We start from the raw sequence: 27500 nt of genomic DNA, 5'->3' as shown, positions 1-27500 counted from the left end.
GGGGATAGGATGGCAGACACAGCCAGCAACATAGCTGGACCTGATTCCAACAAATGAGAACGGATTTGGGAGTTCTGGATGGGTTTTGGTGGAGAGCTAATGGAAGCTGGGAAGGTGAAGATCTCAAGGAAAAGAGTTGTACCCAGTCTAACAATGAGCCTCTGCACCCTCCAATATTCAATTACACATCTGTAACTGCAATTCCAGCCCCATACTCTGGAATTGATGGACACGGGACCAATGAGCAGGGTCTGAGCCAAAGGGAAAATCACCCAATGACTGTGTCGTGCTGTGGTGGCCACCTCACCATACAGCTGCATGTCTCTGTGGCTTGGGAAGAGCCATTTCTTAAATCAACTGCACACTGCCTGTCCTGCCTGGATGAAAATCAGCATAATGATCCAGGCAGGTCCTCAAGCTGCCTCTTGACAGCACAGAGAGCACTGACCTCTGAAGGGCTTTTCTGGGCTCTAAAGACTGTGTGTTCACTCTCCTGGCTGGCTCTTGTGGAGCAGAATGAATAAGGCCTTTGCCATGTAGTTAAATACAGGAGAAGAGAGTCACACAGTGCCCAGATGCACACTCAGCTGAACGTGAAGAAGGTTCTGCATTAGCGCTGCCAGAGACACCTCCATCTATTCTTTGAGTCTGAAATCAAACATTGAGGTATCAAATACGCCAGCAGAGTTCACAGAGCTGCTGATGCTTGGGCTGGAGCTTATTTTTCAGTGGGAGATAAAAGGTGATTCTCTGAACTACGTATCATCACAGGATACGTTTGTTGTAGCCGACTGCACTAATACAATAGCGCTGGCAACGCGTAGTGAAACTTAATCCCTCTGAAGACACACAAGCTTCTTTTAAGTTTCAAACCTATACCATTGAAAAACATCCTTGAATATTACTGTGTATTCAAGAGTACTTTTCTCGTTAGCTGCTCTTCTCATCCTTTTCACTATTTGTATTTATTTAAATGGAGCCCTGATTTAAACCAGACCTGTGAATAAGTCACTGCTCTTGGTCATTCTCTATTTAATAACCACTGAAATTTTGCATAATCATTTTTGATGCATCCAGCTATAAAACATTCTTCTTGTGATGACTTAGATAGCAATTTTCATACATATTTGAAAACTCAGACACCGTCTTGCTACAACAACACTGGCATTCCACCTCCAAATGTAGTTCCAGAGGTAAATCACACATATAAGAAAATCAAAACAAATGCAGCAACATCTCATGGAGGAACAGGAATGCTACAAAGAAAAGAAAATAATCTAAATCTCTAAAGGCAACACCTCCACGCAGCTTATCTTTAAAACTCTACTCTGTAAACAGTCAAAGTTTTCTTTTAAAAGTTAAAGGTACACAGAAAATTTAAAAAGCAACGGCAGGTTTGTTTCTTTTTTATTGCCTCTAATGTACAGCATGCTTGGATCATGCTTCTTCACATTAGAAATTCAGGTCTTGTCTGTCCTAGGAGGATGCATGGTGACTGGGGAGCTGGAGTGAAATGACCATGTTATCACAAGAAAAAGAATGTGAAAACTGAGTAACTGAGTGCAGAGCTGCTCTTTGGTGAGGTCTGCCTTGGGTTCGCTTTATTAACCAGTGTTGATCTTGTTCAGCTCATAAATACGAACAAGTCAGATGACAGATTTGCCTCTTTGTCTCAATACCCCTTGACAGTCTAGTGCAGGAGATGAACATGCTTTAACACACACTGGTCTTCCCTGTGTGTGTTTGGGTGGGAACAGCCTAAACATTTTACAATCGTCAAGATTAAAAAAAGCCATGAAAATATGAAAAAGAAATGAGTATCATAAAAGAAAAAACTTTTCTCCAAGTTTCCTTTATGCATCGCAGGGCAACAGAAATTGCAGACCTTGTGTGGAAAAAAAGAAATAAATCACTTTTTCTTTCTGCTGGCTCTTTTTCAAGTCTCCTTTCACATTTGAGGTACAATCCTTCTGTAAGGAGGATTTTTTGACTGAGTGCCTTAAAAGACAACCCTCATTTACCTATTATTCAATACTGATTTAAATTACTAGGTTTCTTAAGTTTCTGACCTCCTGTATTTTATGATGTATTTCAAACACTTTGACTCTTATGAACCATTTAATTAACTAGATAATAACTGCACATTTGTCCTACTTGCCATTCACCAAAGTTAAGTTTCAACATTACTTCTGAAACTATCCTGCATGCCTGTCATTCAGCAGCTTTTATTTCAAATTACAGAGGGGAAAAAATTGTCCTTGATTATTCCTATGATATTGATGACACCAACACATGGCATTGGAAAAACTGAGGAACAAATTTTCCATTTTTAAGTCTATGGATAGTGTTTCATGGCTGCAAGAAGAAATCAGATTCTCAGATGATATAAACTGCTCAGATGTTTATAAATTGCTATAACTGGCTTACAGGAACTGCAGATCTTTAAGTCAGATGAAGATCTGGTGACAAACCATGGTTTCCCAAAGAAACCATTGAGAAACAACCTCTGAGCCTTCTGCATCCAAATACCTCACGGGGAACAGATTGCAGTCATAAGGAAAGAAAGATCTCTGAGCTGTATAAAAAATGAAAAATCTCTGTATTCAGCCCAATATTATACTGTTATTTTGGTTAAAAGATTTATGGCACACTTGCTACTCAACTAAGGCAACTCACAAATGCTGCATCTCTTTGGCAATGTGGCTTCACCAATAAAATGGGGTCTGTCAGAATCAGATGCTTATTTTTCAGGATTAAGGAATCCATGTCATAGTTAAAACACTTTCATGTGCTTAATGGACTCACCCCAGTTGTGCTGGAAAGGTCCTTTAAGTCTGCATTATAAAGGCCCCATTTTCTGGTTGTATTTTAAAAAGTTTAAAAAATAAATGCTTGTTGGACACAGCAGAGCCTGTAACACAAACCTTTATTTGAAGAATACAGGTGCCTTTCTGGGACTGACCTAAGCAGGATTCTGATGTAGGAGCACCAACATGGTTTGAAAAATGTCTCTGTGTGGTTGGGATTTTAAAAGAAATTTAGGATTCCTATGGAAGGCACAAAATACATGTGTTGCTGCCTTGCGAACTGATGAGTGAGGGGAATAACACAGGGATTCCTTTCTTTATCCACTTTGATGATAAACCTGCCTAAATAATTGACTTTGGTACTGACTTGGACACTATGGCTCAATTCTTCTGAACTATCTCAACAGTCTGTGCATTTGAGGAGCTTCCCCCATGACCATGAGCCCCTAATGGGGGCAGGGAAAGGAAAAAATAAACTCTAAGACTGTCTCAAAAACTCAATCTTTGGCTTAGACTGCCCCAGAAATAGGTCCCATTTGAAATGTGAAGATCTTGATGATGAGTAAATAAAACAACTGAGCACACTGGGTTCCCACAGGCTGAAGAGCGTGTGCACATACAGGCATGCATGAGCACACACGTGTAAAGGACTGCTGCTCAATCCTTCGTAGGAAACCAGCTGATGACAAATACTGGTAATCTATTTAGAAATGTGGTTTCATAGTTCAGTCCTTTGGGGCTTGAGAACTTCACTCATCACGTCTCTGGAGCATTACACAGTAATCTCTGAAAAACTGCATGCTAGATTAGCTCTGAGGATACTTCTGATGATTAAAGGCACTGAGGATCTTTACATTTATGTGGCTTGATGAAGACCAGCACCTCCCAGTCAGACATGGAAGGTCCAGCACCCTGGGAGGGGTCAGAAAGCAGCCAGCAGCAGTATAAATCTGCCAGAATATCTCAAAGGTAGAAAAACCCACAACCACCTCCTTCCACAGGCATGTTCAAATAGCTCTATTGGTTTCCATCACAAGGCAAGCTCTTACTTCCGACGTCTCAACTGTACATTGCTGCCTCGTGGTGTATTTGTAGCATATTCTGCCATTAATAGCGGCAGTATGTAGGCAGCTCTGAGGACACATCCCAATCAACATCCACAGTCCCAGAGCCCTCAATCTCACTCAGTTCCTCATTTATCCCCTCCCTCAGCCAGAAGAACTCTGCATGACCTGCAGCATTTCTGCATCTTCACTGTTGCTCTGTTGTAAAGTTGGTGACTAAAGAGAAGTCACAACACAAACTCCAGTAGAGGAACAGCTGACCAGCAGGTAGATGCCAGAGAAATGATTCAGGCTGTCATGGTGCTTCTATGGTTTCTCCAATTAATATTATAAAATGCATAGAATTACACAGCTTAAGTGTATTAAACCAAAGGAACTGCTCCCTGCTGAAAAGTCCTGATAAATAATGTCACTTAGAATCACCAAATGCTCTGGGTTGGAAGGGACATTAAAGTTCATCCTGTTCCACCCTTAGAATTCCTTCCTGAGATCTAATCTAAATCTGCCTCCTTCATCTTAAGGCCATTCCCCCATGCAGGTATAACTTAGGTGTAATTGTTGCACCATCATCCCACAGAAAAGTGACAATTTTTTTTTGCTGGTAAATGCTGCTATGACTATTATTCTAAAAGCTGTGCAATTTAACTATGAGACCATATCAATTAGAGGTGGAGTACATCAACTCTGTCTTCTAACCAGTGCAATAATCCACCCCAGGGGAGTTTTCTACACATCTAATAGTAGATTTACTCAATATTCTACAAACAGACACCAAAAACTTCAGAAAAATGATGATGTTCATCCTGTTTCTACTGATGGTTCTTCTGTCACATGCCACAGAAATATTTTGACAAATACAGGAATATTTTAGAAAGATGAATAAAAGCAATGAACTACAAAATGGTCTTGTTTATGAGAACATCGACATATTAATTCTCATTCTTTTGAATAAGAAAAAGCCACAGATCTGTCAGGTTAAGAAAATTATTTTCACATTGACAGGAAAATAGATGCAGATGATTGAAAATTTGAAATTTATTAGCATTTTATTTCCCCTATATTAAAAAATAAACCTCACTACAGCAAAGTTTCTACAGAATAAAAAACCCTCAATGGCTATGAGAAGACAGGCAAAGAAGAGAAGAGTGATGATACAGCTGCCTGCTGCCCCAAAAATGAGTGAGCACCTAAAAACCATCATGATTTATTATGCACATAGCCGGGGTTCTGAGAGAACACAGAGATATTACCTCCAGCATGTCTCATTAACAGGTTAAATTCTGTTGTTGAAATTGTTTATGTGTTTTGCCTCTTTCCAACCAGCTGAACAATGCCCTGTTAGATCACAGAATCAGAATTGCGTGGTTTTGAGTCTAGGACAATCCTTGACGAGCACATTTAAACTTAACATGAACCTGGATGCAAGTTAAAAGAAGTCAGGGGATGAGGTGACAATAGAAAGGTTGTTATGGGAAGCACAGGAACAGCACTGGTGAGAGAGGATACAACCCCACCTTCCCACTTAAGAATCAGATAAAAAAGAACCATCAAAACTAACACGGGAAGAGCTGTGACAGCAACCACTTCACATCACATTCTGTGGGTAGATGATACAAACCCCACGCATGCAAAGCACTAAAATACACCAGCAAGCTCAGTAAGATCAAACATTTTTTTCCACACTGTCCAAAGCCCTTCTAACATTATTCTGAGCATCAGACCATTCATGGTAAAGGTGCTGATTTATGGTTTTTTGACACTGGAAGCTCCTCAAGGGGAAGTTTAAAGGCCATTTACCATCTATGTAACCTAATGCTACCTACATATATAAATATGCATGTATGTATGTTTTGTTTGTTCACTCCATCCTTTTGTACACGCTGATATTCAAAGGTAAAAACTGAAAATAAATGGAGGGTGTTACACTGGATGCCAGATTTCTGCACCTGGGTTTGATTCCTGACCATCAGTGGTTGTACATGGAAAATCAAGTTTAACTGTCAGTGTGTAGTCATATCAGTGACACTATCACTGAAATTATGGATACCTGGTTTAAAGAAATAAAATAATTTGCTGGCAGACCTTCAGGCACCAAAGAAATCTGAGTTTAATACACTGATTAACGTTTCCAGCACAATAATTGTGTACACGAACCTCTATTAAGACCTTCTTGCAGGTTCCCCAGTAACTCCTTATGCTGAGCTTTCATTTAAAAATATTTCCAATATTCTCCTTTCCAGCAGCTTTGCTCACCCTTTAGATACTGCCCAGCCTCAGGTGACTTCAGCAGGTTCCCCCATGTTCCCATGTGAAATGATTCCTGACATTTTAGCTTGTATTTACATCTGTATTAACTTTACACATTTAGAAATAAATAAAGTGCAGCTTCTCACCTCTCATATAGCAATCCAGACATGTAAAAAGAATTGCAGAGTTATATTTATGGGCACACACTAATTCTTGATAACAAAATAACTAAATGTTCCCAACAATTTCTTCTGGCATGCAGCAGTAGTGCTTTTTGTAATCCACTTTATTCATCTGCAGTAATTCATCCCATTCAGAAGAACAAGATTTAAAAATAATATTTAAACAAGGTTGAGGATAACAACTAAAAGGTGCCCATGGAGAGACATATTTAAATGCCTGCCAAATATATTTACCTAAGTCAACAGTGAAGTTTTATTTGGCAATTCTGCATTTTAAAGCTATTGTCTCAATTAGGCCAAAAAGGAGGATACTGCTTATGACTGCAAGTCTCTGCCTGCATTCATTTATTGTTCAGTTCACAGTCTCTGAATACAACACAATCCTCCAACGGAGTCAGCTTTCATAATTCAGCAGTACAAAGTCTGCAAACACATGTAACCTAGATCCATATTTCACAGTGACAGCATATGATAGCAGAATGTGAAGTATTAATGCTAGTGTCACTACAGTCCTACACTCTACTGCACTTTAAGAGAAAGCAGCTGCTGAGATGAAATGTGTGCCAACTGTCTGAAGACAGAAACATAAGAAACATTCCTTCTGTTACAAAGGGAGAGACACACACAAACAGACTTTCTTTTAGACTCAACAAGCACAAAGTTTCTTACTTTCGCCTTTTACGTTTCTATTTCAGAACCGCTCACGCGCTGGGGAGAGACGTGCCTGGGTGGGAGTCCCAGCCTGGGCACGGAGCAGCTCCTGACGCAGAGCAGGGTTGAGTGAGGGTGATGCATCAGTACAGGGAACTGCTGGAATGGTGACACCAATCTGGCACCATTCTCCAGAATCATGGAATCACTGAATCATTTAGGTCGGAAAAGCCCTCTACGGTCATTGAGCCCAACCATTTCCACAGCAATGCCAAAGCCACCCATATCCCCACCTGGCTTTTAAATCCCTCCAGGGATGAGGACCCCACCACTGCCCTGGGCAGCCTATGTCAGTGCTGGACAGCCCTTTGCATGAAGAAATTTTCCCAAATATGCAACCCAAACCTTTCCTGATGCAACTTGATTCTGCTTCCTCTCATCCTGTCACTTTTTACCAGAGGGAAGAGCCCGACCCTCACCTGGTTGCACCCTCCTGTCAGGGAGTTGTAGAGCACAATAAAGTCTCCCCTGAGCCTCCTTTTCTCCCTCAGCCACTCCTCATATGTCCAAGAAAACCCAATTGCCACCGAATTCCTGATGAGGTATGAGATATAAACATTCAGAATGCTGGGTAGATGTGCTGTAGGACCTTCCAGAAATGCTGTATCAGCTTTTCAATAACCAAAGCAGTGAAACAGTCTCCTGCCTGCAAACATCTTTGTCCTAACCCATCCTTGTGTTGTGCACCTGCTACTGAGAGCTTTCTTAATTGAACTAAGGGACACGCTACAGAATTGTGATTGGATTAATAAGGTGCATTTTTTAAATCTATTCTCTACATAGAGAGTAGTAGAGAACATGCTCTTCTTGATTTGTGTCTAGTCCTGGAGCAACACCACCAAATGATCTACCACGTAGTGTATCACCACCTTTTACGCCCAGCGCTACAATAAGAGTGTGACATAATCTGAAACGCTCGGCCGTAATTCACTTAAAAACTACTACAACCTCATTGACCTCCTTATCAAACAATTTATTGTGCATTTACAGACTGGACAATGAAATAGAGGAGGCAAGGTATTAATGGTGACACTATTTGGCAAGCTCATAGCACAGTTCATTCAAAAGGCAATTTTAAAATTGAATGAAGAGGTTTGACTAGGCAATAAAAACAGCCACAATGCCAGTGAACAGTACTTAGGAGGAAAGCCTCTAATTATCCTATTTATAAATCAACAGCAATTTTACTGATGACTTCTTCTCAAACTTGATTAAAATAACTTCAAAAAATTAAAAAATAATCAGATCATATTTATTTTATTAAATTACAATTTTAAAGCGTTATTGATTCCCTTCATAAATGAAAATGATAAAAACTTGAGGACAAGAATGAGACAACATTTTTTAAGAGAAACATTTGTACAACACTCTGCAACATAATTATAGTGCTGCCCTTGGGGAAGGGGATTTTATTTTATAATGAGAATGTTTACACTGTTATGGGGTTCAATCTATCTGGGAGGGAAGGTTAAACTTCTTTCCATTAAAGACAGGCTTATAATGAAAAGCTCTGAAAGGAGAATGGAGTCTAATATAGTAGATGTAATGGCCTATTAAATGATTCACACACACAAAATGAATCAAATTCATTGTATCTTACTGCACTTTTATGACAAAATTGTTGAAAAAATAAAACTATTGTCAAGATAATTGCATATTACATATACTGTATTACTGTAACTACTATTCTTATTGGATGACCCAGAGTCTACATTTTAGGGACGTTAATAGGACATTACATTTTAAATACTTTATAGTATTGGAATGTTGCACAAAAATCCCCCTTTCACTCTGAAGGCAAAAATGAATTCAGACTTAAAGTCATGCTGCAATTCTGCATCATTCTTTTTCAATTAAGTTTTTGCATACATTCTTTATGATGTCATTTCTACATTCCTGCAACAGATGTTTGTTTATATCCCAATTTACCCAAATGCTTCTGTACTAGTCCCTGAACGTAACCTCTACAACCAGCTTGTGTTTCCAAAAACACAGTACAAGAAATGTTTCCTTAAACTTGTCCCCTCAATCTACTGCTAAAAATCACCATCTCTCATCGCCACACAGTAATGGACATTTTCTTACAGGAGCTTGAATGTATCAAAAATACCAGAAGAAATTAAATAAAAGTCATGGTACACCTCTAAAAAAAACCCATTATATATAAGCAGGTCGAAAAGTAGGAAACATTTGCATGAAGGATTGAAAATTTTACATGAGATCTGTAATGCAATATTTTGGCCTACTACTAAGAGTTCTGCAATAATAATGACTGTTCATTAAGGAGCTGGTCTTGCAAACACACAGATTGAGAAAATCTACATGACTGCATTTAGTCACCTACAGAACTGTCCATATGTGCTCTTATATTAAGCATCAGAAACCTTGGTTTATTATCTTTTTGCTAATAAATGCTTCTAAAATACTGGCTGCATTATTTTCACGTGTTGGAAAGCACCAGGATGCACCTGGTATTATCATAATGCAAATGAAAGCATAAATAATATACGACTGAGAATATTTGGGACACTTTTATCCAGTAAATAAAAACACTATGCTATTAAACATAACTGCAATAAAGCAAATTAATCATCCACATCTCAAGGAAGACAGCATAAGAATGTAAGAAATTAAACCAGAGTATTTTCATAAAGAAAAGTCGTGGAATAAACAGCAATTGAGCAACCTGGTCAGTGGAAGGTGTCCCTGCCCATGGCAGGGGGATGAAATGAGATGATCTTCTGAGTGCCTTTCAACCACCATTCTGTGAGTCTATGAACTTGCTTACCTTGCTTATAAAAGTAAGAAACCTTGAGGAGAACAAAGTTCTACCCATGAACAAGACTCTTTTCTATTAAAATTAACTAAGTCACCACCCACGAGCGTGTGATACATTAAGAGATGGAGAAATTATCAATGTGGAAGGTAGCAAACCATGAATGAAAAATGGCACGGGTTGTTGAGGCCAAAATTCAGTTATTTTCCAAAGGTTCAGTAGTTGAGAGTGGAGTGGGAAGTCTGAAAGGCATCTCAATAGATAGACAACATACAAGAGAGAAATCAGCCCATTAAATAACTGGACTCCTAACTCACCATGGAGGAGCCACTCCAAGACAGTTTCTAGTGGTGAATAATGCCAGACAAGGTAGATTGGCTTGGAATAGTTTCACATTGTAAGACTACAGGCCTCAGCTACTCTTCCTGGAGTGAAATAGTGCCAATAACACACATTATCCAGCAGATGCTTTCAACTGAGGAATTCAGGACTGTGTGTATGTGGGATGAACGCTCATTCAACAACCACCAGCAGTGAAGGTTCATCAAATCAGCCATTTATTTTCTCCTCCTCCTATCTGCTTCCAGAACCTTCCTTCTCTCTTTATTACAATGATGTTGCCCCAGCTTCAGGCATCCCTATTACTGCACTGGAATAATGCTGACACATCAAACCTGTTTATTGGTTGCCCACAGCTATGCAGGAGGATGAGCTGCACATCCTCCCGAGTCATTGTGTTTGAGTATCTCCACTTACCCAACAACTGCTCTGTGGATACTTTGATTTTCTAGGTGAACAGGAATATCAGTCCAATTCCCCCACGAAAAGGTTAAAAGAGAGAAAAGTAAATACCAGAGCTTGGACCTCTGAAGACAACCAAATGCTCAAGTCAAATTTCACGTACCCAAACAAAGCATCTTCATCATCGCAAGGCATCCTCCTAGTTAGCATTCACTTTAGGCATTCCAAGTTAACAAATGCTATCCATTTTTTCCTCAAGGAAAATCCATTTGTTTTCTTTATAGTAGGTCTTTTAAAAGGGAGTCATAACTGATGGATTACAACATGTTTCTACCTTTTCAATCTGAATTTCATAAGAATAAAATAAACCACAAATGAAAGTGCTTGTACCAGGCACGTTGAACCTTTCTTCTTCTATTAGCATATCAGTCTGCAATCATAACTAGATCAATAGCGAAGATATCTGCTTAAAAGAGCACCATGCTTTCTTTTGTCAGAAATTCATTACTTTTTATTAGGGTCATTGCTTGAAAACTTCAAAACACCATATGGACCTAATTGTGGTTTATTTTGGCAAAAAGGAAGACACTGTAGAACAATTGAGGCATTACATTCTACAATTCCATTACTTTCATCCCTCTCCGTTTTATTACTGTGTCATTAAAGGCAACTTGAGTGAGCGAAGAATTATAGTGTCATGTGTACGGGCTAGTAGATTAATAACAAAACACACTCAAGTTTAAAGGTATCTAACAGCTGTTTTCATTATTTTGTGTAAATACGCTTGAAGCATATCTATCTGATTAGTGGATAGAGTGCTCTTCTCTGTCACATGCCATGGGCACTGCTATGTGCAAGTAATCAAAGTGCTCAGAAAATGAGTTTACATTGTTCACTGCTGAAATACACAAATGTCAGAAAGTGACTGCGCATCAAAGCTTAGGCAAATCAGCTGCTGCAAACAAACAGACTCCAATGCACATCGCAGCTTTAAACATTCCTCTGCAGCACAATGACTGAACAGGACTTATTGCCAGCCCAAATGAAGTGATGCTCGCAGAATAATAAGTCGCCAACGTATAGATGTGCTGACAAGTCCAGCACTGGGTACCGCTGAAAAGAGCTCAGCTGTTTCCAGAACCAGAGATACACTGGTTTAGTATCATAAATATGTCCTGATATCAGGCAACTTTATGGATCTCACACAAGGTCTCACTAGAAAACAAAAAAAAAAGGAAAATTTTTTACCTTTTAGTATTTTTTAATATTTTAAAAAAATTTTTACTGTGACTTGTTTGCCAGGAACCCTGTCAGCTGATCCCTCCATTTATTGGCAACAAAAAGACAACAGTTTAGGCACCCAAAAGGGGTCAAATCCTCTCTTTTCCATATATAGTCACATCATTCAAGATGGGTAATTCAAGCTCAGATGGCAGATAACACAAGTGAACTCCAAATCCAAAAGTTGTGCGATGGAGTTTGAGGAAGGACAGATAAAATTTCAGCCACTGAAAGGAATCACTGCATAAAAAGTTCTTTCTGTCCTCCATTTGCTTCTAGCACAGACTGAGGCAGTTTTAGTATTAAAACTACTCTGCACAAGGATGAAAGTGAGAGAGCCCTACAGACTCATCAAAATAAGAAAGTTAAAATAAACTCAGTCTGACTCCAATGAGCTCAATGGAATAATTTTATCCAAATGCTTCAGTGAGCAAAAGTAAACTGAGGCAAAATAGAGAAGGCTGCCTAGAGAGCCACAAGACTCAAACATTTTGCCTGAGGACAGTTTTTATTGAAGCACATCTCACCTAATGCTTTCCCAAATCCCTGTGGGTTATCAAGCCTTTGGTACCACTTCTACGTGTCTTCTGAGGGATGCCCAGGCTTTCAAAAAACAACAACTTCCATGAACTTGCTGACATCCTATTCCATGAAGAGTTCCAGACCAGGCTGGATGGGGCTTGGAACAACCTGATCTAGCAGAAGATGTCCCTGCCCATGGGAGGGGGGTTGGAACCAGATGGTCTTTAAGGCCCCTTTCAACCCAAACCATTCTAGAATTTAATGATTCTAAGAGTAATGCCTCAAAAACTCCCTTGTTGCAAAGGCAGAGAAGAGGAGGGACAAAAAGCACTGGCCATGATGTGGTTTTCTTCAAAAGCACTAAAATGTCCAGATGAACCCAGTACAGTCAGACAAAAGCATTCCCCTCATTTTTTTTCCCTTCCCACCATGGTCATTAGGAATCTGTCTAAAAAAAAAATTCAGCCCTTCCCAAATGCAGTCAGAGGTTGAACAGAGGAGCTGGACGTACCTTACAGGATACTGCTCATTTATGGAACACGTGATTAATGATCTATGAGATAAACACTGTGCAGAACACAGAACAGACTGGGCTGTTGTGTCTTTTACAGATGCTGGGAACTCAGGATCTCCTTCACGGACCAGTTCAGGTCTCAAGACTGAAGTCACCAAGTGACTAACTCACAGACCATCTTTTTTCACCTTCATTTTGGGGATATCATCACAGCAAACATCTGCAGCTGCCTGGCACTACTCCTATATTGTTTAACCAACCATTCTATGAATTTATCAAACTTGCATTTCAATAGCATTTCAACAGTCATTTCACAATTAAACGTCTCTCCAGAAAATAAAGAAAAAAACAAACCAAGCCACCACCCTCCACACCCATTTTTTTACTTCCAGTCTCAGTCATTTAATAATGACCAATTTATACCTAGTGGATGTCGTAAGGATTATCCTGAAACTTAAATAATTCCTCCTCTTTCATAGCATTTATCCTCTGACTGTATTTATAAAGATTAACATATATCCCCTTCTCAACCTTTATTTTGCTAGGACAAGTGAACCATACTCTTTTAATCTGCTCTCATAATACAGATTCTCCTAATCATCCTAGCAGCAATTCTCTACACCTGTTTCACAGTTTAAATTAATCTTTCTTGAGCATGGGTGACCAGAACAACATACTACTTTTTTTTTTTTCAGTGCTTTACACAGACACATCCATCTGTACATTTAAAATATCTTTTCTATGGTGTATGAGATCCAAACACACTTTTAAAAAATATATATATATATATATATATATTTGGTATAGTGCAGCTATTTAGATGCACTAAATGTCAGTACATTTGTGGCAATACCTTCACAGCCATATAAACTGGTCCACCTCTTAATACATTAAAGTGACCAAGAGAAGGAAGAGCTGCCTGTTTCTCTATTTAACACCTGTGAGAACCATCAGCTGCAGATAGAAAATGCTTAACGGTTCAAAGGAGAATGTGGCTGTGAAAGCTTGGGGGTTTTTTGAGAGGCAAAGTCATAGAACTGAAGATGTAATCGCAGAGCATCCACAATGAGTATTCTGCCACGGAGAGGGGGAACATACCTAAAACAAATCCATCCCGGAGAAATTAAATCTGAGGCTCTTCAACTGCTGCAGAACCAGAAATAAGAGACCTTTAGCTTCTAGACAAGAAAAGTTGATGAGGAAGCACAAGTGGAAAGATGAGGGTTCTGGCAGGGTGGTGAGACAGCACACACCACTAACAGATGATCTTTAAAGTCCCTTCCAGCCCAAGTCTGCCTGTGATTCTATGACCATTTGTCCCATGGCTGGTTGGGCAATAATGAAAATAGAGAGGATGTGGCCTCGTGATGAGTCCCAGGGTTATGGAGGGGCAAGAAATACATGCAGCAGGTCACGGATGGACAAAGTTCAGCTTCCTGTAAGCCTGACCTGAGCACTACTGAGGAGTCATCTTAAAGGAAAATGGCACCATTTTATGAGGAATCCACTCTAAAATTTACCACAGACTGGATGATTCAACTTACTAATTCCTTCTTCCTGGCTGCTGTTACTAATGGTAACATTGTTTGAAAAACAGACTGAACATAATGATACCTTGTTTTATATTATCCAAACCTACTCTGCTGCAAATGCAGATTTCTCAACACAAAATGCCCCGCTACTAAAAAAGGTAATCTAATCCCAAGAGCTTTTTTCCTACATACTTGAGGAAAACTCTGACCTGTTGTAACAAGTCCAGAGGAAAACACAAAGATGCTTCAAGGACTGGACTCCCTCTGCTATGATATGGACAGACTGAAAAAGCTGGGGGTGTTCAGCCTGGAGAAGGCTCCAAGGAGAACTGAGAGCCCCTTAAACTACTTAAAGGGTCTCCAAGAGAGCTGGAGAGGGATTTTGGACAAGGGCCTGGAGTGATAGGACCGGGAGAATGGCTTCCCACTGCCAGAAGGCAGGGTTAAATGGGATATTGGGAAGAAATTCCAAGCTATGAGGGTGGCAAGGCCCTGAGAAGCAGTGGCTGCCCCATCCTGGAAGTGTCCAAGGCCAGGTTGGCTGGGGTTTGGAGCAAACTGGGATAGTGGAAGATGTTCCTGCCCAAGGCAGATGTAGAGCAAGGCGATCTTTAAGGCCCCTTCCAACCCAAACCATCCTATGATAAGAAGCTGGAAAAACAGTCCTGGACTTGGATCTCCCACAGCTCTTCCACAAAGCATCCCTATGACTTGGTGTTTGCAAGCTCAGAACTGATGAACTCTCATTACCACTTAGAGATGCATCTTTTCCATAGTAAAGCAGAACAACCTCCTACCTTAAAAGCACTTCTGGCACGCTTACGTTGGGATTTTCATATTTTTAAATGTATGCCATCTGAATTATTTAAAGGGAAGAAGAGGAGGATTATTTCATCTGGGAGTCACAACTGAGCAGGGGGAATGTCCAAAATATAAAATATTAAGTATTTGCAAATGCAAAAGAAAAAAAAAAAAGAAAGAAAAAAACTAACCAGATTAAAACACTCCTTGCACAACAAAGAAACTATCTGTGATTTAGCAAAATTAAAAATCATTTAACTTCATCCCATTTGGTTATGTATAAATAAAACATCTGCATGAAGTTGTTCTTACACAGTACATAAAGGTCATCTCCATAGGACTGGAGAGCTATGCTTCAAGTTTCCTCTTCAATATGTGATTTTATGTATTCCATCGTGCAATTTTGTTCTCTTATTCTCTATTCTCTAAAATTCCTATAGAACATCTTCATATCTTCCCCACTGACACTTCCATCTGACGGTACCTCTGACTGTAACTGGAATGGGTTGTCTGCAATCTTGCACACAACAGTGCTTGAAGCAGATCCAACAAGCATAAAGTTTCAGTCTCACATTTAATAACAATTTGCAAGGCAATCTATTCCACCACTCTTTTAAAAGGTGCTGCTTGTTTGGGCTTTGGTTGGTTTGGGTTTTTTTTCCCCCTAAACTAATACTGTGTTCAAGATGAAATGTGGCTTTTTGTAAAGGTACTGCCATTCCCCTACAACTAGGAACAGAGATTTTTTTCATACTTCCAAGACTGATTCCTGACATTTTGTATTCTTAGTGAAGAATCTCTAAAAACTCAGATTTTTCTTCCTATTCTTTATATTTTCTGCAATTTTTAGCACATTACCAGTTTTCTTTTATGCTATATTACAAGTACTCACAATATTTAAACAATAAGTTTCTGTCACTGCCTCATGTAGCAACTAAGAAATAAGAGCCCAACATGACTGCCTCCTTCTCTGATACAATCCTGTAAGCATGAAATCCTTCTAAAGGAAAAAAAAAAAAAAGAAAATCCACCTTCACTTCCATGCAATATTCATGAATTTCATAATAAAAAAATATGGAATTGTTCAAACGTTGAAGGGCAGTATTTTGAAATGCAAAATCCATCAGGGACAGCCTTGTCTATAAAAACCATCTTTCACACATGCAAATGATTTAAGTTCCTATGGATTGAAAGGGACCTGGACACAGCCACATCACTCAAAACCCTGTTAGTTTTGTGCCACCTTTTCCCACCCCTGTTAATGCTGTATTCCCACAAAAAGCCCTCAGTTCCCCCTGACTGCAGGTAAAATGAGGGTATTTAGTACTTTGCAGGATCCTACCATTAAGCAACATAATTTTTTCACTTTGAATAAAATCAAAAAAACTCAAACCCACAGCTTTAAGTCTGCCACAATTTTAACCAATTAAACTTAAAATTCACTTATGACAACAATTTGATGCAAACTCCAAAAGTATTTCATGTCTCAACCATCCTGAATGGGGATGGTATTTAACCCATCCCAGCACTCAGGAGAAAGACTCTTGTGAAAGGAGAAGAAAAGAAACAGAGAATTGAGGGAGGAAGATGAAGAAAGCCCCAACAAGGGCTTGTGTTTATTATGCTTTAAAAAAAGTAACATAAAATCATATTAAATGGATCAAAACTTTTAATATTGTGGAAATTAAAGTAAAAATATATTATTGTTTAAATTCCCAGTAAGTACAGTTGAATGACTGTATTCCAGATGGAAACCTAGAAGACTGAGGAGCACCATCCATACCAGTTGCTGATGAAGGTGTCATTTTCATCCCTTCTCCCCTGACATCCCTCAACAGCAAATGCCCACATTTATTGCAGCAAGGTAGGCTATTCTCTTCCCAAGTTGCAGAGAAATTATTATGCATGGAAGTGCGTAATAATCCAGTCCAGTCGTGACTCTACCACTGACTTCCCACATGAATATGCACGAATCAATTAAACCTCTGAATGCATCAATTTCCTCCTCGAGTAGTAATGATAATAATAATAATAGCTGCCCATTGTATAGGGCACTGCATGCAATATTTTTAATGCCTGCTAATGAAATGTGCTATTAATTATTAGGATGTGGTTTGTTTTTTGAAAGCCAAGCACCAGCACGTCTCAACTTTGCATTCAAAGTGACACAACTTGAATATTTCTGAAAAACTGCCTATGGGAAAGTATTATGGAAAATCCTCCTTAAAAAGCAAATGGCATTTCAATCAGTATGAGAACTTGTAACTCTTACCAGCTCTGCTGCAGAGAAATTTGTAGCTAAGGGGTTAATCAGATTAGATGGGAGTGGTTATAGGCTCAGTGCCACAGGTTTTGCCCTCTGTGGCTTCTCACATCCCAGACTTGGAAAATATGAGCTGTGATACTGAGAAAGGTAAGAAGCCAGCACAGCCCCATAGTGATAAATGAGTTTGCATCATCTGTCATTAGAACTTCCTGCCAACAGGGTCATTCCCTATTAAATTACCACTTGTCAATGTTTAAAATACTGATTGATAAATGACTGTGCCAAAACTGATAACACGACAGCTTTTATTTTCTAATATTCTTGGTTACCACATTCTGCTACTTCAAGATACAGATATAGTAGGGTTTTTTCCAAGTACTTTAGTGAAAGACAATTTAATCTAATATAAAACTAACAGGTACTGTATAACCATTGGTCCTGATATACATTACATACTATTCTTCTTGCCAAAATAAACCTACTGGTGATTTAGCGATATGGGTAGATCCAAGTTTCACATTTCATCAAATGCTAGTAATCTGTTTTATCAATATAAACTGCATTTTAATGAAAAAATTCTTTTCTTCAGTACACTTCACTTTTAACTCCCCAGAGTATGATAATTCGTTCACGCTGTAGAACAAGAATGTTTTACAAGACCTTAACTCTCCAGAGAAATTTCTCTGTAAATACAAAAAGCAAGTTTTATGGGAATGTGTTGTATGCAACATGAGCAGTACCCAACATAATAAAAAAGTAGGTTGCACAGAGAATTCTGTTTAAGTATCCTTGTGAGCTATTGTGAGCCTAAATGGTTATTATGATAGCATTTAGAGGAATACCTATACGACAGATAAAAGAGAGTCAGTAAAACTATTTTTGTCCCTGAATAGAGAAAAAGAAATTACTTTTTAGCAAGTTTTGCAGAACGAATACATGCCAGCAGACTCTTCAGCCTGGCCCTTCTCTAGGAGGGTGTTCTCATTCTGATGCTGCTGGAGTGGTCTAGGGATAAATATTTTGGGGATAAAACTGGCATGTTCTGCCTGGAAGACAAGGCTGTGGTAACAGCTCTTCCATGATCCAGGGGGAGAATGGAAACTCCTACACCACCCAAGACAGCAGAGGTTGAGTGTGTGGAGAAAGCATCATGTGAGAAAACACCACTGAAAATGAAGGTGTCCTTCACTGAACCACCTAAGCCCTCTCTGCAGGTGCAGCTACCTGAGTTAGCACTTCTCCCAGAGGGGCAGGAGGAACCACTCCACTGCCAACAGCTTCACAATGGAAAGACTCCATTTTATGCCCCTTTGGAGCCCACACTGAACTTTCTTCCCAGCAGGGGCTGTGTCCCAGATCCTGAGAGCATCCCTCATGCTCCATGTGTAACGCTCAGCGTGCCAACACCACTCTTCTCCTCCCCTGCCGCAAGCGGGATTTGAGAAGACACTCTGAGAGCAATTTTCATCACCCAGCTCTTCAGCAGCAAGCCCCAAGGTAGGAGCAGTCTACTGGCACTTTCTAATTATGCTAATGACCCATAAACTGTGGTGGCAGTGAGGCCATGCCACCGGAGAGGGCACAGTGCACCACGGAGATGCCCGAGCCACCACCAAAGGCGGTAGGTACCGCCAGTACCAGAGTCACTGTCATTAGCACTCCACCTAAGCTAATACATGCTATTTCACTGGAAGGCTAATGAGCCAAAAACTGCTATTCTAAGCTATCTACTGCTTGCCACATGCAAGAGAGTTCACTACAGCTCACGTGAGTACCATTGCTGAGCATCTTTCCCTGCGACGCAGACACGTCCCCAGTGCCCATCCATAGCTTTGGGCTCCTGTGAATCCAAGTCTCTCCTTGCTCATTGACATCTGCATTTTTCCAGTTACGTTCAACCCTGCAAACTTGATCCAAGTGATGCAATTAATTTTTTTTTTTTTTTATTTCCCCAAAACAGGCTCCTCCACACGTTTCAGCACAAGAGATACTGCCACCATCTTTTAAAAACTTCTGCTTTACTCAGGAACTCCCTTGACTGGCCCTAAAATACTCTCCAAATTGGCAAATATTGCCACTCTCACACTATTAACTAAAAAAATATAAGCCCAAATGGTTGAAAATGTCCTGTTAGCTGTACTAAGTTATAAAAGCAAATGAAGAAACAAGTCTAAAATCCTTAATTCTACTTCAAAATGTGTAATGCAGATAGTACAAGATACTCACTAGCAAGTTCCACTTAAAAAAACCCGTTTTTATTTTCTGCTGTAATCCTCACACTCTTATGTTTCTTTTATATTATTCCACCTTAGTCCAATGTGAATTTTGAGCTCTTAGGAACGTTACTTCATTCTTGGTTATAAAAACATCTTCCTTTCCTACCACAGCGTGATAACAAAAAAAGATATACTACAATCAGAGGAATAGTAGTAATAACCAAAATCTAAATTAAAATTTTCATAGGAATGAATTCCAAGGAGTACCTAATCTGACCCTGCTTTGCAAACTGCCACTGACAATGTGGGCACAGATGGGATTAGAGAATTTGTATAAAATCACAGAATCATGGAATGGTTTGGGCTGGAATCTTGTTCTGCCACAGGCAGAGACACCTTCCAGTAGACCAGGATAATGCTCCAGCGGATATCCAAATACCAACAAAGGTATACCTTGCAGAAGATTTCCAGAGGGCTCTGCTGGCATGTGGAGAAGTACCAAAGACAACATCAATCAAAGGGGAATTTCTTCCTTGGGCATCATTTCACAGTGCAAAAGTGGAAAAAGATCACATCAAAATAGACTCTACTGACTGTACAGTGAAAAAAATTGTATTTTATTTATGTCACAATAGAAAATATACTAAAATTAAGTCAACAGCCACATAAGTGTGAATTACGATGTATTTAACTCTCTGTGCTATAAAACCCCAGTCTGACACACAGCACATATGGCAGAAGATCAGCCACTGGTCTCCATCCCTTGCAAGACCAAGGCACTGTGAAGGGACAGCCCAAACTCAGAGGGGTTTTTTGTCTCCAAGCTTAGAAATACTCTGTTTATTCCTACATCATTTGCTTCACCAGAATGTAAACAGAGCAGAACTGAAGTCAGAAGTCACATGAGGTGGGTATATACAGAGTAGCCTTGGCACCACAGGATATAATATGGAAGCCAGTCATTGTACCAGAACCAGAAAACAGGAGGATTAGGTCAGTAAATATCTTATTCTGTCAAATCCTCAAATCCTTTCATCTCTTCTCATTGTCAGATAAGGACTACAGTCTGGTGGGTTTGCTCTGGGAACACCAACCCAGATCCTAATGACACATATTTATTTTAAAAGAGATTCTTTATAAAAAAGGCATCAATAACTTCCTCTCAAAAGTAGAAAAGCAGTGGTTAGAGGCCCATTTGAAATATTTAAATATACATTACAAATTATAGTGATGCCTCTAAGAGTATCCACAAGTGTTTCCTAGGATATCCTTCATCATTATACCTCCCCTCTTAAGTGATCATTTACTATGCTGCTTGTGCTGTTTGTGCCCATCACCTGCAGTAGTTACATTAAAAGGTAGATATTTTACAGGATTAACTCCTGTGCCATGATCCTTCATTACACTGGTTTTGATCAAGGGTCAGATATATTTTATTTTGCCCTACAACTGCAATATTAATCTAAAATAATCATACAAAGCTCCCCATCACATGCATGAGGATGATTTCTCAGATCACCTCTCTCTCCCCAGTCCAAATGTAGATTATGTTTCAGATACAAACACACCCTGAGACATTCACACACAAAATAAAGAGGTCAAAATAAAAAAATAAAGAACCCTGGTTATTTTGCCTTCAGAATTTTTAAATATTTTCCCAACATCTCAGCAAAATTATGCATTTTAAAAAGACTGCAGGCAGTGAAATGATTGTCAGTCATGCAAATAATCACTTACTTACACTGTATGAGTTTGGTTTGGATAAAGCAAATTACCATTTGAAAATAACTTGAAAAACACTCTGGGCTAAGAGCTTGCTTTATAAATTTTAGCTTGGCCACAATTTTTCTTAACCTTTTTCTCCTCAATCTCCATTCAGTCACTATACTAATACAATCTAAATTAAAAAACCAGCTTTGAATTGCCACAGGTGCATTCAACTTTATGTAAAACTTGTAAAGAAATAGCAAATATTGGCTGCAGCTGAAGGTCAAAGCCTGAAGAACTTCAGAGTCAGGCAGAAGCAGCCCTTTCTTCTGCCTTTTTTCCTGTCTCAATATTGGACTTTGTCTAAACACCTCAGATCTTTCATCTAGAATTAGCTGTTGAATAAAATATATATTAGATATAATAGAGCTGATACTAATCTTTGTTTCTAATTACTCTGCTGTGAAAGTTTTACAGTCACACAGTTGCTTATGGACATCTTAATTCTGCCCACCACTGTTGAAAAGAGGTTTTTGATATAACTTCAAGTGCAGCGACCACAATAAAAATGGGAAAGGTGTCCTGCCTTGGGAGATGGGATTTAATGTGACTCTAAAAGAGCACACACTGAGATCTGAGATTTTCCTACTGTTACCAGTTTGGGTAGCAGGCTAATGATTTTACCCACCTAATCACCTCCTGCTTTGGACAAATGAGTGCTGTGTGTATGATGACTTCAGCCTAATTTGTCAGATCTTGTCTGACCCCATGTGCCAGGGCTGACAAGTCCAAAAGAGCTGATGTAATATACGAGACAGGGTTATCATAACTTCATCTCCAAAACTAGGTCTGGGCCACATGATTCCTAAGGTATGCCAAAACCACGAGAGCCTTTGGAATTGGCTCCACGTCAAATATGCTGAGCACCCACAGCATTCCCTGCACTCAAAAGCTCTGGACTCTAAGAGGGAATAGTAGATCCTCAAAGATATACAGGTACTGAACCATGCTGAGATCGAGGCAGCCAACTCCCTAAGAAACACTGGAGGATTTTAACCCACTTGGCAAAAATAGAGGTTTAATGATTTAACTTTAGACATTGATTTCTAAATGATTTGATTCAGTGTTTTAGAATATGAAGTTTTCCAATACACTGAAACTCAAACCTTGCAGTTTGAGTACATCAACGAGTGCTTGACCTCAGCTCCTGCACTAAACATTTCTCTACCTCGAACTACCACACATGTATATTTAGCCTTTGAAATAACTCTAAGTACAGGCTGGTCAGGGATCTTAAGTGTGGCCAGAACTTAATATCAGATCAAAAGGCAGGCTCTTGCAAAGTCATTGTAGTGCTTCTCATCCTTATTTCAGAAAAAAAATGTACCCAGCATGGTGTTGGTTTTAAGAGTATAATCAAATTGCAGAATCATGCTCTATTTAGTGCTGGTCCCACTGAAGCAAAGTTCCTGTTCGGTGGGAGGAGAGTCCCTTATAACAGGAAAAACAATTGTGCCAGGTTTAATCAAAAGTGAAAAGGATCCTGTGAATGTTCCCTTTGAGCCACATAACCCACTGCTAATTTCAAGACGGGCTCTGAAACGAGGGCAATAAAAAACGTCCTTCAGAGCAACCGAGGAGGAGCGAAGAGCAACTCCTGCTGCAGCAAATGCCAACATCTGCAAGTCTGCTCCCTGCCACAGGAATGCTTCTGCCTACCTGGAAAGCCATAAAAGAGGTAGGGGAGGGAGGAGGGAATAAAATAGCTCCTTGGCTGCAGGCTTATCACTTTCACTGTTCTCCAGCATTTCTGTCTCCTCCTTGACCTCCCCTGCACAAATACGCACAGAGCCGAGGAGCCAGCAACTCCTGGAAGGCTGAAACAAGTGGGAAATCACTAAAACAAGTGGGAAATCACTCATCCTGAACCATGCAAGTTTGCATGACAGGCACTGAGGACAGGCTCGGCTGCCTCAATAGCCTCTGATTATTGAAATACATTTATCAATTAGGGGATTTTGCATATTATCAAACTCATTCATTAACGATGCTTTGGCTGATTAGTTAGAACGTCACCATAAATACAGAGTTTTGACAGGCTGGAGGCAATTTATGACGTGGAAAATGTACTGACCTGCTCACATCAGGAAACCTGACTGGAAAATAAAGAACTTGGCACTTCGGTCTGATTATTTTTTCCAAATCCTTAGGTCTGTGGTCAGGAATCAGCTTCATAAATTTTCCAATGGATTTAAGGAACGATTCCATATTAAAAGCAGAGTTGAACACCACAACATCAGCAACCAAACTGTAAAAAGCGGTGAAGATTAATGAACATATTGATGCCACAAAAGGAACAAAATTATTCTACAGGCAAAGGAAATAGGATACTTATTCTCATAAACAAGCAAAAGGTGAAAGTGGATTCTAATTAAAACCAGCCTTTTCACATGAATTAGGAGTAGCATATGTACCTTAATCAGAAATGTCTTAATTTCTGTCTATTCACCCTTTGAAAACATGTTTAACCTTCTTTAAGTAATAATAAATTACGATTATTAATCTAAAGGAGCACACCCTATTCTAGCTGTGGAGTTTTATTCATAAAATGGTAAGTATATTATTACTGTCATCATCTCTTAGAAGCATTATGAAGAGATAAGGCCCACTGTAATCTGACTTTTGTAGAATTAAAGTTGTAAGAAAATGAAAATTCCTCAGAAATGTTTTTTATTGAAGGACAACTTACCTTTGTTTAACCTACCTTCAGCTGACCATGGGTGTCAGGCAACAGGACACTAAAGAAATGGAATGCTATTTTAACCTATGCAGACATAATCCTGATTAAGATTATATTCATTATATATGAAAATAAAATACATAGCATGCAGTATCCCTCCTACCAAAAAAAGTTTGAAAAAAATGGCATATAAATTTAATGTTTTATTTCTACTGCTGTGTTTTAAAATCGACCAGATCAAAAATTTTAAAATGCAGTTCAGCAATAACGTAGGTATTATTTCTCCACTTAGAGTCAGTCTGGAGAAAATAAGCAGCTGTAAAAAACCTGAAGTATCTGGAAATTTATCCTGGCAGTGCTGCCACAACCTGAGCTACACCAATACACTCAACACCAGCTGAGGTAAGAAATGCTTTATGGCCAGTTGGTTTTCTCAATATGTTATACATTGTAGCACAGACCTACAGGTCAGAAGATACATTGAGGACATGTGTTCGTAAGTCACAGGGCTGGGGAAAAGTATATTTGAGGCGAGAGGCTGTCATTCATCCTCTCTGCATCTTTCTGCTCTCTGGTCAAGAAAGAGAACTGACACTGCTCACCAAAGCAGCAGGAATTTTTTAGACATAATCCTTTTCAAGCTGGCTGCAGGAGCTGGCACGCCACCCTCTTCCCCACCTATGGTTTTTCACCCGTCAGAAGCCTCAGTTTTGTACAGAAGTCATCTTTTCTGCACTGATTTACAGATGACACGAGGCAGGAAGCCGACACATTTCTTTCCTGCTCTCTGACACACAGCAAAGGCTCCAACAACATCATCTCACCTTTTCTTGTGCATGAAGTCTTATCTGCCCTAACTCCTTCCTGCAGGCTCTGCAAATCAGGGGCAAATTAGAAAGATGAACTCCTTAGATCAGGTACAAAAAGCAGAATTCTGTTTTTTTAATGATCCAAAGCACCAACCTGAAGGTTCAAAGTGCTCTAATTTTAATCATCTCCAAAAACCCTGTGTAAAATTGGAAAGGTACGGTTTCCCCATTTCTAACATATTTGGAAGATGGGAACATGGCATCTCTTTGCAGATGACCACTGGAATGTGAAGAATAATACAGATGAGATGGCTTCTATTTGCCGTTAAATTGGGGTTTCAGCAGAGCAGAAATGGGAGATGAATATTACGTAACTACATGAAGATGATACTGGAGGCTGAAGGGAACAGAATGGAGCATTTATTGCCCCATCCCTGGAAGTGTCCAAGGCCAGGTTGGATGGGCTTTGAGAAATCTGGTCTACTGCAGGGTGTCCCTGCCCATGGGGTTGGAACAAGATGGTCTTGAGAGTCCCTTCCAACATAAACCATTCCACAATTCTCTGATCTGTAAAAATCATCTTTATTTATCTAATGAGAGAAGATACTTAAAATGCATATTTTGAGGATGTTTGTCAGCCTACAACAGATGTATGAAAAAATAACTGCCATAATAAAGCAAAATATATATTCAAAAAATATTCTTTTCCCAGTGCCAGAAAACACTTCTTTTTGTTAGAACATCTGAAAATGGCTGCTACTGTTTTCAAAAGATCTTTCACTTCACTTTCCCATCTTTACAGCTCAGTAAGTGAAACATGTTGCAAACACTGTGGCAGAGGCAGCTGCAGAATGGCCAGAACATACACAGATCATTAACTGAGAAATTTCAACTGTCTTGGATTATAAAGATGCAAAAGCTTAACTTGCACCTTAAAATGCTCAAGCCCTATTCTTAATAATTCGTCCACCAAGAGAGAGGTGAGAAAGATCATGGAAATGAATCTATTTCAGTTTAAAACAAGTGAGTTTTGCTGTTCCACTTAGGTCTGTGCAGTGCCTAACCACAAAGCTTTTCAGTGGTGTTGTTATTAACTTCTTTCATTAACTCAGATTCGAGAAATACATTTGTTTTTAGCAACAATAAAGGACCGCAGCCTTTAAAACGTCTGGGTATTTTAGCACTGCACAATTTCTGAATACTAGATGAAAGAAATATAAGGATTTATCTGTTATGTTTACTGCCCTCTCTTCACAGGAAAAGTGCTGCAGTACATTTTAATTTCTGTTTATTTCCCTAAAACCCTCTCCATAATTTCAGCTGGATGCAGTAAAAGCTATGGCCAAGCACGAGCTGAGTAGCTGCAGCATCCATGAAACAAAGCATCACTTACAGCCAAGGCACAGGTCAGAAATCCCACTAGCAATGGGTACACCACAGCAGCATTGGTGGACTTTATACAATAAATTGAGATGATTTCTTAGAGCAGAGTGGTTCAGCCACACTGATTTTATGAAGCTCTCCTCAGGACTCTGCTGGTACCTCAGTTTGCTACAGGGTCATTGTTTATAGAATCCCAGAATGGTTTGGGTTGGAAGGGACCTTAAAGCCCATCCCATTCCACCCCTGCCATGGGATACCCTCCACTATCCCAGGCTGCTCCAAGCACCATCCAACCTGGCCTTGGACACTGCCAGGGATGGGGCAGCCACAGCTTCTCTGGGCAACCTGTGCCAGGGCCTCCCCACCCTCACACTGACGAATTCCTTCCTAATATCCAACCTAAACCTACTCTCTTTCAGTTTGAAGTCAATCCCCCTTTTCCTGTCACTACATGGTCTTGTAAAACATTAATACAAAATAATGAATATAAAAAACAATCAGTACAAAATAAAAATAGAAAAATAATTAATATTAAGAAATAGTACATGGAGAAGGACTCCTCAGGGTTACAATGCTGTGGGACAGAAGGAGCCCTTAAATAACGAGGAGCAGTGCAAGCAACACCTACCATGAAAGAATCTGGTTGTATCCATACTGAAAATCCCTTTCCTGGCATTTCTGGACAGGATATGCCAATTGGTTCTCATGGAAGTAGAGGACCTTTTTCAATTTGCCAAGGTCAGGGCGGAGGGCGGCGAGTTCAGCCAGGTTAAGCACCGAGCTTGCAAAAAGGATCCTGGAAAACAAGGAGAGCAGTGTTTACTGTCGGCGAGCGTGCTCGCAGGGGTCACCCCTTCCCCTGCTCCCCACTCCCTCCCCCCAAGAAAAACATAACCCCTATAGGGACACATCAATAGCTAAGCCTTAATACCATGTAGCAGCATTCGAAGTTTTGATCTCTTAAAAAGCAGCTGCTAAGAACCCAACTAGAAAAGCACCGAATCTCATTGGTCTTCCCAGCTCGGTTACAGAGAGATGCAAAATAAAAAAAAAGCTGGATGGATTTTATTGAAAAAGGCAAGAAAAGCTGTATCTGAAGGACAAATGGAACAAAGATAAGGCTGGCTAGGGAATACTTTGCTTGCCAGTTTCATTACACTTTACTTCTTTATGCACCCGACTACTGAAATTCAATATATGA

The 27500-nt window shown here is 39.6% G+C and overlaps 1 protein-coding gene across 10 annotated transcripts in view; it reads right to left on the bottom strand.

The window, feature by feature from the left end:
- GTDC1 (glycosyltransferase like domain containing 1) overlaps window positions 1–27500 on the bottom strand; it is a 168500-nt gene that overhangs the window by 59785 nt on the left and 81215 nt on the right. For 8 of the 10 annotated variants that reach the window (XM_017740219.1, XM_017740218.1, XM_017740216.1 and 5 more), the window contains 3 exons: window positions 26928–27095; window positions 23502–23675; window positions 20114–20188 (listed from right to left, as the gene is read on the bottom strand). In XM_017740219.1, coding sequence (XP_017595708.1) covers window positions 20114–20188; window positions 23502–23675; window positions 26928–27095 — 417 coding nt within the window. The remainder of the gene's footprint in view (window positions 1–20113; window positions 20189–23501; window positions 23676–26927; window positions 27096–27500) is intronic. The other 2 variants (XM_008638201.2, XM_017740220.1) reach the window with 2 other exon arrangements.

This window comes from Corvus brachyrhynchos, unplaced genomic scaffold (genome assembly GCF_000691975.1).
Source record: "Corvus brachyrhynchos isolate BGI_N302 unplaced genomic scaffold, ASM69197v1 scaffold126, whole genome shotgun sequence".
NCBI lineage: Eukaryota > Metazoa > Chordata > Aves > Passeriformes > Corvidae > Corvus > Corvus brachyrhynchos.
This window is presented reverse-complemented; position numbering and strand designations above follow the sequence as displayed.